General features: G+C 47.6%; 2 protein-coding genes across 2 annotated transcripts; both read right to left on the reverse strand.

Moving 5' to 3' along the window:
• Nucleotides 1-2,652: 2,652 nt before the first annotated feature.
• F4807DRAFT_415483 (uncharacterized protein) lies at nt 2,653-4,627 on the reverse strand. Its single transcript, XM_047997049.1, has one exon. The coding sequence runs from the start codon at nt 3,992-3,994 to the stop codon at nt 3,203-3,205; it is 792 nt and encodes a 263-aa protein (XP_047856816.1). The 5' UTR covers nt 3,995-4,627; the 3' UTR covers nt 2,653-3,202.
• Nucleotides 4,628-11,479: 6,852 nt separating this feature from the next.
• On the reverse strand, nt 11,480-13,718 carry F4807DRAFT_365610 (DEAD-domain-containing protein). The gene has a single exon (XM_047995628.1). It carries the CDS (start codon nt 13,607-13,609, stop codon nt 11,984-11,986), a length of 1,626 nt encoding a protein of 541 aa, XP_047856817.1. The 5' UTR covers nt 13,610-13,718; the 3' UTR covers nt 11,480-11,983.
• Nucleotides 13,719-16,502: the final 2,784 nt, after the last annotated feature.

A 16,502-nucleotide genomic window follows, 5' to 3' on the forward strand; every position in this document is an offset into this window, starting at 1 on the left:
CGATGAGACATGTGATGCTAGCTCAATAGGCAATTTGCGACGTTAGCAATAATAAGAAAATTATTGTGCTTCGGCGATTACCTATCTGTCGATTATGGTCTGTTTCGCTTCGACGACAGAACTACATCACCTATGCAAATCATCTACACTTCTGCGTGCAACGTAGAGAAAGAGAATACGGCATCGCGTGTTGTAGAGGCGAAAGAATGCGATGTCGAAGATATCGTGATTTGAGCTTCTTAAATGTCGGGGTTTGAAAGCAACAGCAACATTCGCGATCTTACGTGCCTAGCATGTCAATATATCGTAAATTAGCGTTGACGGGTAAAAGCAGGCGTTCCATTCCAAAGACTGAGGCGCAGGTTAGTAGGTACAGTCATCATCGCTATCACCGTTATCGTTAGATGGGTAGCCAGTAGGAGGGAGCAAATGAAACCTAAGCAGCCAGGAGAGGCGATAGCAGCGAAAATGGGCGGTTCTTACTGGCTATCTCCTACGACTGGCGTCCCATCAGTTGGACATAGCGGTGACAGGCGTAAAAGCTGACCGCAGATTTGGGTTACCAATGCGGGAGAGCAAGGGGGTTCCAGCGTAGGCGTGGCCGTGTTAGTACATTACATACACAGAAGGATATGCACAGTAGGGCTTTGCATAGAAGATAGAAGGCCGTATTATCTCAGCGCCGTCATCAATCAGTTCGTGCTTCTCCGCTGCCCTTTTCCCGTTCCGGAAAGAAACAGAGCTTAGGGTTACACGGAAGCTCTTTGCTTTTCTGAGAAATCCGAGGAAATGATAGGGCAATTGACGAAGAACGACATTGCTGCATAGCGCCCCCTCGCCAAACGGCCCCTCATGATTATAGCTATGGACCAGACTGGCGCCGCTGACGGTGTAGAAGCCAGCCTGGTTGTCCGCCAGCTCGTTCGCACCGGATGCGAGGAAAGTGTATCCGTAAGACAATATGGACAATTTAATTGAGATTCAATGGTTCAGCTTAGTAGAGCTCCAGACTGTTTTCCCCTTTGCTTCCCCTTAGCTACCCCTTGCCCTGAACGGTACTTCTCCGAATTGCCTATTTACATAGTACCGTGGTCGGGAGAGCTACCCGTAAGTAGCTGTTTCGGTGCCTATCGTGGAGAATCTAGACCTTGCAAAGGAGGTAAAAGGGACCACGTAGCTTCCGAAAGAGAGTCTTAGCACGGACAGCTTCTCCGAACAATGCGGGTTATCAGACGATTCTGTACGGATCATGACTCAAAATGAAGAATTCCGAACAGCCTAGGTTTAAGGAGGCTTCATATTAAAGAGATTTCGCCAAACGCACACTTGTGATTTAAAAGAAAAGAAAAAGTGAAATGGTTACAAATTAATAATATCCACTTAGCTTCAAACTTTTTTTTTCAGCCGGTCTAGGGAACGAGTACAGGTATCCATACGAACGGTAAACGAGAGTGTGGGGTGTGTCACAGACTTAAAGATCGCGCGGCAGGAATTGATTGGACAGCGAACGGCTTTTACCTTTGGCTCTGCGCGCGGGAAGCCCAGACAGTTGGGATTTTCTCGCCTGAGCTAAGACTTAGGCTAGTCTGTTCTAGGCTAGTGCCCGGTATCTACCTTATATCTTGTACCTTAGTCGTGTGGATCTAAGATAATCACCCGACGACCCGACGACAAGGTCCAGTGCCCCGTGCACGGCCCCCCCTCTTTGCTTTTCCCCCCAACGACGGAAAGTACATACGGCCAAAAGCCAAGACTTTGATGAGCAGGCGGAAGCCTCAACTATCGTGTCTGCCTGATCTGATGAGCAATTGCCCAGGTGCCCAGGTAAAGTGAAGTCAAGCCCTCGCAACCCCCTACCCAATTGGGAGACAGGGATAGGCGAGATAATCTTGTTAATAATCTTTGATATGTACCTTGATTTCAAACCTACCCACGTCTTTTTGCTGTCATGACTATCCCTCTTGATTCCGGCCTGATTCGGATATTGTGTTTGAATTTACGGACGTAATGATTTCCCCATTCCCCTATCCCTTCCCCTTCCCCTTTGTTACTTAGGTACATACACCATATATGCAAAACGATGAAAGAGCCTCGATCAACAATTAGGATTCGATTCCTTCTTCATCGTCATGACGTTTTATGAAACCCTTTGTCTCAAAGGAATCAGGGTCTTCGGTCTTTTTTTTGTGCGCCAGACTTTCGTTACTAAGCTAGAGTTGACGAAATATTTCGACGAAATTCGGGAACCGGTACTAACGCGGGGTTTGTCATCTCTCCGACTCCCTTCGGGTACCTTTATTGTTTAGACCGGATAATCTGGCACTCCCATGCCAGCAATTACTAGCAGGTGGATTTAGATTCCGTAGACTTCGACGATTTGTAGTTAGGATAACCCTGATATGTAGCGGGTTAGTAAGATCCCCTCCCACCTCGGCATCGCAAGCAGCCACGGGTGTGATGATGAATCAACTAATGATTACCGATATCGCGGCATACACGGGAACGCTTTATTCCTCACCAACTCCGCCGCACATGACTCCGTGACTTAGAAATATAGATCGAATAGATAACTACCGCCGGTTTACATAATCATGTGACGGTATAGGACAATATTCACGGGTCAATCAATTAATCACTTGCATGTCAGGAGGAATAATGTTTGACTAATTATTTGTATTTTTCATTGATGGGCTTTAACTGCGTCTGTATGCGTATGCAGTATGTAGCAGCCTTCGCTATGTAGTAACTGAAATTCGGTGAAGCGACGCCGGCTATGTATGTACTGTTCCACTCGACCTTTGAGATTCGAACCTAGCATATTTGTGCGTGGGTTGAAAACCAGGGAGCGAAAGCAAGCCCCGCTAATCCTGTCCTGATGTTTACCGCTTTCGGTAGTACTCTTCCAATAGTCCTCCAATAGAAAATAACTTGTGAGCGGTGACATATGCCTCCCAAACCTGAATGCCTAGTCTGGTTCTAGGCTGCGGTGATACCCGTCTTTTCCCCTTATTCCTCCACAGTATTCATATCGAGACAAATAAAAGAAAAATCAAATGAAGTCGCTTGCGCTTGAAAATGCCATGCCGCTATTGGTATTTTGAAACGCCGCCCAGATGCAGAAGAAATCACATTATGTCAAACCAGACCCAATGCCGATGCCGATGCAAGCCGTGAAAGATCAACAAGTATTGAGACAGTCCTCCTAGTAAACCGATATCGCGGATACTATTCGTCCCGGATTTCGCGGCGGCAGGTAGTATCCGTCATTGTAGAAATCGGCTTTATTGTTGTCTTCATCTTGCCTCGGATCGTAGTACTTGGTTGTGACTGTGGTTTCCTTCTGCTTATCTGAGAATGTAGGTATAGTTGCGGCGGGTGGTGAAGGAGGCATCGCCTCGTCTTCTGATGAGTCCGAGTCGTGTTCGAGCTCAGGGGGTGATGTTGCTAGGTGTGATGGTGATCGTGTGAGTGTTAAGGCGTCGTAGTCTTCATCGTCGTCCTCAAAGTCGTCATCATCCTCGTCCATCGTGTATAATTGTGGAGATGGCGGTACGACGACGTTGGAAGGTATCCGTCGTAGCGGTGCCGCATCTACCATCTCCACATCTTCGTCCTCGTCTTCCGTGTCGCTGTCGGAGTCGGAGGAGTCCGCTTCCCAGTCGTCCTCCATGGCAGTGCTGTCGGCCCATTGCACGTGCCTCTCTTCCGTCTTGGGTGCGGCTCCTCGGACGGATTGGTTGAACCAGCTCTCTTGTTCCTGCTCGGCCTCGGCAAGGTCAAGCATCAAGGAGTCCAGTAGGTTGGCGTGACCGACGAGGAGACGGAGGTTGTGGTCAGGCCGGGCAGCTTCATTGGAAAGCTTGGCCCGTGCCTTGTGAGCGAGGAAGTAGGTCTGGGTGATAGACATCTTCTTTCTCAGCGGTGGTGAGGTTGATGGTGAGTATGGATGATGGGAAGTAGGGTGGAATGGTGACGGTGAGGTTGTGGAAACCATTTTGTATGATAGTGCTTGTCAGCGTCTGTGTGTTCGTTTTGTACGATAATGGTGCAATAGGTAGCAATAATATTTTTTGTTGTGTTGTGTGAGTCAGGCACCGATATCCGGCCAAGGGTAAGTAGAGTCAATGACCGAACAGCGAAGGCTTCTCTTTATGTGCAATTACGATCGTTGAACTTTTTTTCGGCAGGCGCAGTGGGGACCGGGGGGATGGGGGGCTCTTCAAAGGTACGAAGGTACAAAGAACGTGGTACCCTATACCGACCGCCTTTGCGAAATTTCGAGGCTTGCGGTGTGGAGTTGTAGGTGTTGCGTTGGTAGGGCGCGGTGCCACGATCTTAATGTCAGTGAAGTATATTATATGCTGGTATGGTTACTAGGTACCCGTGGTCTCTGGGGAATGATGATGGTTCGAAGTGGTTGGAGTGGAATGATGAATATGAAATCTAAGTTTGACGTTCCGGAGAACTGAAAGGGGGATGGGGGCGAGAGGGCTCTACTTGTAATATATCCGCTGACTAGATCGTCTGAAGTGGTATTGCTCGATTTCAAAATACATACATACAAATCCATCGAGTTGTAATAAATGCGATGATGGACTTTTGCTTCGGGCTTAAACGGTTGACGGGGGTTCGGATCATTCGTAATGGGCGCGCAATTGATTAATTCTCCCTGGTTCGGTACTTCGGTACTTTGGTACAAGATCCATCCATGAATCTGTGGATGTAGTGTATGACAAGGCAACCAGACAAGCCCCCTACCCCTGCTCCTTCTCACGCACATGCATCCTCTCACCGCAATAAAAAAGTACAGAAAGTACCGAGTTACCTCCACGTATTATGTGTACACTTATGCGTACTAGCGGGCCAAGACCGACTTGCACAAAATATCGAATCGCGGGCAACTTCGCCGACCGCTCCTAAGGCTTGCTTAAGTCATAAGCCCGCATTCCTTTTGTCCTCTCAACTGCGCAGTGTCATCGGAAACAATCAGTCAGTCAATCTAAAGCATCCATTTGCGAGCTTGCGAGCAGGGATACGATGCAATGTCTTATATCAAAACAATAAATGTCCACCTAGAAAGTCGGAATTTGACTGCTGACCGTTGTGGCTCTGCTATGACACTGCACCTAATAGACACGATAGACCGCTACGGTAGTTTGTTTATTGGAACATGTCCGTGTCTCGTTGGTTACATAACCCATAACCGGTGCCCAGTGGCAGGAGATTCGCTTTCGGATTGAAACCCGTTTTCCGTATTTCATAAGCAAAAAGTTCATAATAATGACATCAAATATCGCAGCGTAACATCTGCATAAGATTTGCATAAATCAATTATTCCAGGTTTATTGGGGACATTCTATGCGATACTAATCGCTACTATGGACTGCTGAGGAATCGGATCTCAGTCGGGATTGCTCAGCAAGGTTTGACATAATACGGCAAGTTTGTACCGGTAGTCGGGATAGAATTAATAATTGCGCCGTTTTGCAAATTACGCATACTAGTACTAACTTCTCAACAAGGCACAACCATATCGCCGAAGGAAACAAAAGTCGGCTTTTATTCATGCTTGATTCTAACTAGTCTGGCTGGCTTAACTATAGTATAGGATGATTCATCATTCAATTCATACTTTTATTGACGATCGTCGCAATCTCTGACTCTTCCTTTTGGACACGGAGTATGGCGATAGTGGTCTTCTAATAACCACCAAAGTCCGCGATCTCCGTGACCCGTAGTCGCTTATCGCACAGATCGATCACATCACTAAAAAAGCACATGCATATATAATGGCAATCCTAAATAAACCTGTAATAAGGCAGAAACACACCGAGCCCTATTTTCTACATCTAGGTATGGAGTATTGGCAAGCCACCAATGCATAAAATGACAAATCCACAAAAGAATACACACATAGTAAGGCGCAATTGAAATCCGTAGCAAAAATCCATTACTACCCGAGCAGTCGTAACCAGGCTGTCACAAGGAACCATGGACGGGCTAGATAAGGTCACAAGATTGCATCGGACTTGGAAGGCTCTTTTATTTAACCAACCCCGAAGTCGCTCCAGGTTGAACAAATTCGGAGCCGTGACTATGCCGCCCGTCCCGTTACTAGTATCCCACAAGAAGAATAAAATTCAAATATGATTAATCCGAAAATTCCCGGGGCTCGCAATTGTGTGAATTTATGCGGGGTTGCAGGTAGCGGGATTCTCTCGGTCAGGATTTGCTACCGAGCCAAGAAGTAGTACGAAGCGAGCGGTTCGTTCTCGCTTCTGACTGACTCATGAGAGCATTCCGTTGTCCACATGGGCGCAGTTCATCAAGACGAATGCGACACAACTAATTTGCGAACTTAATCACGAGGAGAAGTTAGGCACACCGTTTGCGCGCTTGAATACGCACTCGCGTCGTAACTACACACATAGTGTTCTTTCGCATTTGTGAACAATTGGATTGATGTAAGGCTGCATGTCGGAATCGGTGCCAAGCAGCCAAGGTATCTAATACGCCGTACAAATGTGATTGCTCGCGTCCAAATGACAAAAATGGACGAACGAGAAGCGGTTCCACCAGTATGGTCTTTTGTTTATGAAACCAATAAACCCGAATTATTCTTTGTTCAGACCGAAGCTTGCCAAGCTTGCATAAAAACGCATTGTCTTCGAAAGGCCTTGGCAAATTGCTTCGAGAACATTTCCATATTGAGAACCATACGATAATGTCAAGTACTGAGAAAAGAAAGGCTTGGCGCTCTCCCGTTGAATGATTTGCGAATTCGAAACCAGACGGTGGAGAAAGTAAGACCAAGGTCACAACAAAAAAAGTACAATACTTTCCACAATTGTGTATCTGACGGCATAATTTATGAAATGATATGGATACAATAGAGTTGGAACCCAAAAGACCCAAGCAGCCTTTTAGCCTTTACCAACACCCGGTGCCTGTCAGCTTATGTTCCATTTCTATGCCATTCTGCTAGGCGGGTACTGTACTTCTCTTACCTTAGCGTAGGGCTGAAATTACATTATTATGTAGATATGTGAATAAGGTTAGTACGGTTAGAACGGCTAAGGAGTTAAGCCTCGAAGTCGGTTACCCATACTGCCGGAAGTGGAAGCCACGGTTTCACGGACCTTGGTAACTAAAGTAAGAAATTGTTTTCCCCAGGATTCCTGGATCTTACCCAATTTCAACTAGATTGAATCTCTTTTCCTGGCAGCCTAGCCACCAAGCCACTTAACTCACCACCTAAACCCCTATCCTTGAGGTTCCTCGCGAATTTTTACCAATGCCGTTCTCTCGCTTCGGTCATCTCCATAAAGACAAGCCACCATTCATCAATGGTAACCATTGGTCCGGTAACGTAGCATCGGAAGGGATTATCGAGATTCTCGACATTGCAGTGTGTGGCTTTGCAATTTCGAAATGCTTCATCTTGAGAACCAATACAATTCCAGAATAGATCTGAAGCCTTGGCATTGGCACGTTTACCCAACCTCGTACGATTGTACAGACTGTTTGAGTGTTGCTATGACGACGATATGAGATTCGTATCAACTCCTTCACCGGCAGATGCAGCCGCATTGGCTCATCATCACGATCTTAACGGATTTAAAACCCATGCTAACAAGATAGTAGCCTGTGGAAGATCTCTATCTTAACATCTCGGGAGGGTATAGCATAGATCCTGTCCCTGCCAAGAATCAAGAATCAGGAATCCTTCCAAGACTATTACATACTGATTAATATCGCGAGATCAAGATCAATAATCTGTCCCTGAAAGAAGCGGGAGCGGGTCGGTAATTGGTCCACCATCCCCTATTGTGTCCGATAGTTCGGACGGGCTTTTCGGAGACATTCTGACTACATCCCGTACCGTCTGATGGATGGATCGAAGATGACTGAACAAATTCTTCAAATACGACCATCTATGAACGAAGGAATGGACCCGCATGCTCTAGATTAACACATTTCGACTGGAAAGTAAATATATTCCTGAAAACTTGACGCAAGTCTAAGGAGGGTCGCAAAGAAGAATATTTTCCTGTATTACGACCTTCGAGGAAAGCTTCCAGAAGGCTTCTCTTGCGTCTTACACGTGGTCGAATCTGCAGGAGACTTTGCTTACGGTAGCAATCGTCTTTCCAGCTGGAGACGAGTCAGCCAGTCGAATTACAGCATTGATCAATCGCTGCGCGGATCTGATACAACGTATAACCAAGCGATGATACCCAATTTCCTCTAAAGACGCGATAGCCTTTTGACTATTCACACTCATGCAAGCAAGCTGACATGAAGCTTTTCCAGAAAAGGTTTTGTCTACGTCCGACTTATAAGGTTCTTTGTTCTCAGTGGGTAATCATACAGATATCAAGTGCCCCCTATCCCGCACAGCTGCGGCGCATTCTCTCCGTGGTGCATCAACCGCTACTACGGTAACTATGACGATATGAAGATAGGACATTTCAAATCCTTCAGCTCTACTCCGTGTACCGACCATTATCACGAGTACCTAGCTTATGCACGGCGCCTATTGGTGGTGAAGGGCGCGAAGGATTTATGTGTGCAACCCTACTTTTCGTACAGAAAAAACGTGGCATCCACGGTGCCTGGTTGTAACCCCTTCAGACATTTCGGCAGTCCAATCTCCCCTCTGACATCAGCAGCCACACACCCTCACAAACAATTCCAGCGTGTTTGGTGTGTTTGGTGAGGTCGTCGTCAGGAGGTCCGGTCCAACTAACATACCGCAGTACACACCTAGGTCGGCCGCCGTTGCCGAGATGGAAATCAGGATGCATCAAGGAACGCACGCGACATCACTGCACTCCTGTCCGATGCAGATTCGTATGCCTATAAGTTATGTCTTCAATGATTTATCATTTCAAACGGCCGAGTGCCTCCGAAAGCCTGCTTGATGATCGACGTGCTGCAGGCAAGACATACACGGCCGCGTGCTATCTAGCTCCTTCGCGTGATGACGGATAGGAACACAACCGTTTCGCCGTAAAATGTATGTCTCGGCTTCACACATTACCGGCACGGGTTTAGTCAGTACAATATCCGATCGACCATAAAATAGGACACGGGTATGGGCATGAACTACCACTGATCAGGCGTAATGATTAGCAGATCACTCCGTTGATCTTTACCGGGAAACACGATCAAATCTGATTAAACAAAGCGGCTTTCGCTTTCGGCACCACGCGTAGTCGCGAATCTAAGCGGTACTTTACGCTGCGAGGGGAGGGATGGGATACACGACATGGGGGTCAACCTCCCCTCTTCATCCTTCTGCCCCTGTCTCTCCGCACGTGGCTCTACAGCGTCCCACCCCATCAAGAACCTTGCAGGGCACGCGTGAGATACATACAACGCCATGTAACCCGCCCAATCAGGCAGGTGATTCTCGATTTGTCAACGCTAGGGGTACCTTTTTGAGCGGGAAGGTACTTATGTAGGTAGTTAGGTACTCGAAAAATGTAAGCAATAGTTGCTCTGTAATCATCGCGATTACATGCCTAGAAAAATGTAAGTAATTTGCGAGTCTACCTCGTTCGGGGGACAGATCGACAAGTGAAGGATACCTTCACGGAAAGTAAAATAACCAATAGTTACTTGAATAGCGCAAATTCCATGATTTGAATAAAAGATTATCTAGCGTTCCTGTTCCTGGGTGAGTTTCATTGACTAGCTCAAGCGTCTTACGGCTCCGTCCTCGACAAAACGGAGGCTCTTATTGCTTCTGACAAATTCCTTACGTCCCACTACTGAGTATCGACGTAGAGGCACGGAGATAAGCCCAGCCGCGCCATAAGCGGGCATAGCTTGAACTTAGGTATAGCGCTTTAATCAGGTTGGGTAGTTACGTAGGTAGTTTACGATGCGTTTCCGCCTTTCCTTTTTACTATTATGCCATCGTATTCTCTAGTCCGACAAAAAGAATTGTGTTAGTAGCTTAGAATACCGCTTACAGTAGCTAATTTCCCTTTTCATACCTATCTTGTCTCGTAGAATGTCATCATCAGCCCAGTCCCACCAGTTCGCAGTGCTTCTTATGTCAGAGTAGCGGAAATTGTATGGTGTCTCTGTATGCATATACTATTAATTATACCACGCTCATACATACATGAGATGCGAGGTTGCCGATCTCGGCTCCGTCTTCCTGGATCTCTGGTTAAGTAGATCATACATTGCCTAGGGTATAGATCGTGTTAGGCTAAAGGGTAGTATATGATCACGCTATCTGAGTAATGCAGGAGATTATCCGTTCCAAAACGGGGATGCCGTATTAACGCTACAAGGGACTGGTTTGACGGTTCCGGGGATTTGGTATTGAACGAGCTTATGGATGGTAGGGGTAGTAAGTCGCGATACTTTGGTTCCTGGGTACATAGCAATGCTTGGATGAGAAGTGTCGATTCCACAGGGCCTATGACGGCAATAGAATAGATGGTGATCCGCAGAACTATTAGTGCTGTATGCTTCGTTCCTCGATGCTCATCTCTCCAGATCTGGTTCCTTGCCTTGGTCTAGGTAGAAAGCATGATGGGCATCGATGAGTTGTCTTCCGTACTTGGTATGCTTTGCCGAATAATTTGCTAGATGTGAGCCTTGACGAGGCCATTGGCTACATCCCCCTTGACAAATCATCTAGTGAGGTAAGCCACTTCATGCCTCCCTTGTCCACCCCCCTCGTTCAACGACAACCAATCCACGATCAGCAGGCAGGAGCAAGTCCCTGCCGAGCAGCCACATGCTAGATTACTCATACTATCTACCGCCGTCCCACATTCTCGGATCAGGGCACTATGGGGAAATTGCCGTCTTCTATCCTTCTAGAAGGATTGTTTCTTCCATACATGATGAAACTCTGACATACCCAATAGGTAATTATTATAGCATCCAAGCGTAAGCTTAACTTTGACTTCCCCTGAAGGAGGTATAGAGCTTTACGATATAATCAGCACAGTTACAAAGAAGGCATAATTCAATGCAAAATCTCTAACTACCAGACCCTGGAGACTCTGCGAAAAGGTAAAGGAACATTATTGGTCACTAAACCCCTGAGGTGGGAGGGGGAAGTGAGACCCAAACGTACATGGCGTGTGGGTGAGGTCGTATACAACGACGCCAGCAATGCTTATCTGGTATGTTCCTGCAGGACCACCGTATGGGGACGCAGATTAGTGGCGGCAGCCTGCTCAGATGGTCCCAAGTCCTCGGGTTCCAGCCCCAGAAACTACCGTCCCGTGTGTGTCGGTTTCAACCCAGCCCAGCCCAACCTGACCGGGATAATAGTTGGGGATGTCCTGGGGTAGATACTTGGGGCGTGCTCCTTTTGTCATGACGGGCCGTGATTAGGTATTCACTCGGAACCTAGGTACTGGTCTTTGTATGAGTTAACCAGATGGGCACTAGTTTAGGCGTAGTGGTGTTGAGAGGTATCGGCCGTGTGCGAGCTCGGCGACCATTGAAGAAAAGCAAAAATGTCAATCAATATGAAGAATAGCTGGTTCCTTACAATTTTAGGCGGTCCCGACGCTCTGTTTCTCTCTAGCCATGGCTTAGGAGGCTTACACTCAAGTGAAGACGTCACTTAGCCTTGGCAGTCACTCGGCCGATACGAGACAGTTCGCGCCCCTGAATAATGGGGTCTCATATTTATCTTGTTCTAGACGTTGTTGATGGTTCCACCCCCTACTTCCATGAAATAGATATCTCCGCGTCGAATGCAAGCCACAGATAGCCTAGAACTTGTGAGGGGGGATAATAGCGTCATTCTGCAAGATTAACAGGTAACTCATGCGGGCCCAAGAAAAGACGTACCTTATACTGCCATAGTATTCTAAGTAGTAGACAAGTGAGACCACGTGACAACTTATCGAAGTACGATATAGCTAAAGACATTATTCCTTATTTTTCTCTATCCATCTATAGGTAGGCAGCTAAGCAAAGTTCCTCTTCACTATGAGGATCACTCGAGCCGAAGCTTCTTCCGCTTCCTCTTTCCTCCGACTTCCCGATGCTCCTCGATATTTAGCAAAGCTTCTCTCTTCTTCTCGCCGACCTCTTTCATGTGGTCGCGGATGAACCTGGTTTCCAGGTTAACGCCTTCCTCCTCCCACTCCTCTAGCTCCCTACCCACGCGCGTTTCTATGGCGTGGATGCGCTCCACGTCTCGTTGCCCGATGAAAGTGACGGCGTCACCTTTTCGCCCTGCTCGGGCGGTACGTCCCACACGGTGGATATAGTCATCCGGGTCCTGCGGCACGTCGTAGTTCACTACAAGGCTAACCTCCGGGATATCTAAACCTCGGGAGGCGACGTCTGTGGCAACAAGGATCCGTGCAGCTGATGCCCGGAATCTGCCCAGATTATCGACGCGCTGTCTTTGGGGTAACCTGGAGTGTAGAGACGTCACGCGATGCTCAAGTAGACGTAATAAGTGGTGAAGATACTCGGCAGTAGAGGTCCGATTACAGAAGATGATAAGTGATTTCTCAATATTGGCTTCCGTTAGGAGGAAAGCGTGTAGATAGTATTCCTTGTGCGTGACATTGACCTGGATATACATCTGGTGTAGGGTCGTTGGAACGGCAAGCTTCTGCGTATCGACCTCGCATACGAAAGCTGGCTCCTTCCCGGGTTTTGGCGGCATGTCTTTGAGCGCGCGGACTTCAGGGGTGATAGTAGCAGTGAATAGAAGAGTTTGTCTCTGAGTTGATGGCGGAAGGACGCCGAGACACTCTTCTATATCTGGTAGCATGCTACCAGGTCCACCGGCAGATAATAATCGATCGGCCTCGTCAAGGACGACGAACTTTGCCCGTCGTAGGCCACAGATAGTATCCTCCCCGGAAGAACGGATATGATCGGCTAGGCGGCCAGGTGTAGCGATCACGACATGGGGCCTCTGGGCTAGAGCGATAGCTTGGGGGCGCATATCAGATCCTCCAGTGACCAAAATCACTTTAAGAGACTGAGGTGATGATATCGCCTTGAACTGCTCGTAGATCTGCAGGGCTAATTCCCGAGTCGCAGTCAGGACGACGGCGTAAATCGAGCTCGGGTCTTCAGCCCATTTCTGCAGAATAGGAGCAGCAAAAGCAACCGTCTTTCCCGAACCGGTTCTGCTTGTTCCGATACAATCTCGACCCTTGAGGATTTCGGGGATACAAGCTTTCTGGATTCCCGTGGGCCTCTTGATTGCCATGTTGGCAAGAGACTGGACAAGCCATGGCCTGAGTTTCAAGGACTCGAACGTCGTATGACGATCCACGGGTGCGGCGACTGAGTTGATCACCGAAACGGCCGTAGGTACTGTGTCTTCCACCGGCTTAGTTTGCACGACGGCGGCATTCTTCCGCTTGATCCTAGATGGTACGTTTATAGATGACGTAACCAAGTCGGCAGCGACAGGTGCTAGATCATTAGAGATCTTGCGTTTTTTTCGAGAAGCTGCACTGTCGAGCGAGTCGGATTCGGCGTCTGATGACGACTCACTTGCATTTGATGTGGGTGAGTTCACTGTTTGGTCGTCCAACTCGGATTCTGAGCCAGATCCAGCGGCTATGTCGGCCACAGTTACGGATGCCGGCATGTTAATATTAATATGCAGATAGAGCGTACGCAATCGTGTGATCTAATTTTTGATATAGGATCCCAGACGCATCAGTGAACATCTACATAGCTGAGCGCTACCAAAGATTGAAGAAAAAAAAAGTCGAAGTCAATTGAGACAGGGGTATCGGATATGTGGGGAAATGCAAAAGGTAGAGCCAATCAGATAAGGCGGGCTCATGGTTTAAGGTCGCACTAGTAAACGCGCGGCTGTTGGTTCGCAGATTTGCCAGGTTCGATCCATTAATCTCTGATCTTTGATCTTTGCTTTTTTGCCTCTTGCATCTCACATCTCGCATCTTCTCCGGCTGAAGCTACATGATCGACAATCCGCTTGAGAAAAAGACATTATGTTTGCGTACTCATGCAACGTCCCCCATGTCTTCTCTAGATGAATACCGATACCCTAGTCCTTCCTCATCGCCGACCTTCTCATCCGTCAATTTCATATTTGTCGGAAAACGAAATAACGAAATAACATGACTAGTAAAATCTGCGGCCCTTGGCAAGCCCCAGCCATGTCTGAGCGCAGATGTTCCAGCCCAGCCTTATGCCGTGATGAATTCGAATCGGGCGAATACATACGTTCGGCTAAGCTGTAGCTAATCTCTCATCGCAAGTGCTTGGCAAGCTTAGAACAGGGTCTAGGCGGGAAGCTATCCCTGTGAAGGTAGGTAGGTTATGCATGCGGTATATGTTATGTTTACCGATGCCTTCCTGCAGAGCTTGATTTCACGAGCTTGGTTGCGTAGGTACCTATCTAATAACGAGCAGGGTGAGAGAGACAGAGCCCTAGAGGTGAGGACAATTGCAAATATATTGTCGAACCACGATCGTTCGGCTTTGTTATTCATCATACTGGGTACATGAGAGTCACGATCGGACACCGCTTGATCCTTTGGACCCCAAGGTGAAAAGAGCGAATAACTCCAAAAAATGACTTCCGAGCCAATCTACTCTAGCCTCGTGTTGCTATCAAGAATTGGGGTCTATGCTGTCTCACCCCAAAGCTGGACCCCGACCCCAACATTGTCAAGGAGTCCAAGGTGAGGTATGCCTTACGGTGGTTAGTTCCACAGCCGCACGGATTTGGGGTACCTGGCCTAGGGTGCTCGAGGTTTCATACATACCACTGGCATAATACAGTGTTCAGGTTGTTGTAATTCTTACTATCACTATTCCTTCTTTGGGTGCCGACTTCTGCCAAAAAGTCGAGATAATCTCGCCTACTCCGAAAGTGTAGAGGTGCATCAACCCGGTCTGACATAAAATCAGACATGTCAGCAAATACAAGAAGTTGCAACTTGGAAGTTTCATCAAGTCATTCTTTAGACGACAGCTAGATCCGGCTCCGTGAGTGGTGGAAATGGGCGCAAGGATGTCCAGGATAGCTTAACGATGGGGTCCTGGCCAAGGCTTGAAGCGTGCAAGCGTGCAGGCCTGGTCAGGGGTGATCCCCTGGGGACCATTAGCATCCGTGGAATCAGTGAAATCAGTGGACACACCCCGAGATGATCGCTCGACCCTTGAGAGTGGTGGTACGGTACGACTTCAAGATTTCCCCCTTGCGCGCAACTATGCTGCTATGTGCTTCTCTCTTGCAGTGATGCCGTTGATTGTCCATTCATATGCGACGATGATCCTTTCAGAGTTTAGCACTCGTCACATTCTAGGGTACTAGGGGGTGTAGGGGGCAAGGCGGTTGGAATAGGCACGCCATGCATATGTACAAAAGTCATCTTTTCTTCTTCTTCCCGCTTCGAGCTTTTCCTGGCATGCTTCAAAACCGAACCCCTCCAACAGGTTACTTTCTTGTCCCTTCGCTCGTCCTGTTCTTCATTATTTCGTTTTTCATTAACCGCCAGACACTTGTCTCGTATTAAGACTCGAAACTATACTATCGCTCACCTGATACTGAGACCTTTTTGATAATTCCCTGACTCCCTATCTTACATACTTACTCCCTGAAGCATCTACCGGCGCGGTTTATGTCTAGGTAGTTCTAGGCTCGGCCCGGTCTTGTCAACTTCGCGCTTTCTAATACGCTTTATGTCTAAGCGTTTAGCAGTTTGATAGCTAGCTACCACAGTTACCACCACATACCTAGACGGCTAGACTGCTAAACTGCTAAAACCGCCCCGCTGATCATCTTAATACCCGACACAGACATTGTACTTCTCCACCTATCCGCCTATTTCAAATACCTCCACCCTTTGCACACACGCCGGTTTTCACGCCATAACGCTCATACGCCATAAGCCATACCAATCAAGCTATTCCACATCGATTGCCTCGTCATTTGTCTACCAATCCATAACAGTTTTGGCGCTGGGGGAAATTGGGGCCTTCAGAGACAGGTACGGTACTGGTATGAAAGGGTTTGTATCAGAATCCCTGCAAGCCATTGTCCCTCTATTTGTCCCTCTATTCGTCCCGCCTTTCGACTGGCGATAGAAGAGCCAGAAGAAAAACCATATCAAGCCCAATAGTCCAATACCAACACCAACACTACAAGCGAGCTGCGCTTTACCATCGACGACTCGATACCCGGGCTTAGTATACTTATACCTACATAGATTCCCTAGCCAAGTCGTTTCTCCGCTTCCAGAAGAGGAACTAGACAAGGTACGTGGGCTTGCTGGGCATCGAACCTCGTACAAGGGGGGGGGAAGAAAGCCATCAACTACCTACGCGCGGCACACAAGCAAAAACCTCCACCTTCTCCCTGGTCACTTTTGGTCACTGCTTCATCACTCCCACACGACTAAAATCTACGATTTAGGAACATCACGTTCTTGTCCACCAACAGTATCCGAGGAGATTCATTCTTTTACATCATACGATACCACAATAAACAGTCTTATAATTCTTTT

The sequence above is a fragment of the Annulohypoxylon truncatum genome, assembly GCF_022578515.1.
Source record: "Annulohypoxylon truncatum strain CBS 140777 unplaced genomic scaffold F4807scaffold_7, whole genome shotgun sequence".
NCBI lineage: Eukaryota > Fungi > Ascomycota > Sordariomycetes > Xylariales > Hypoxylaceae > Annulohypoxylon > Annulohypoxylon truncatum.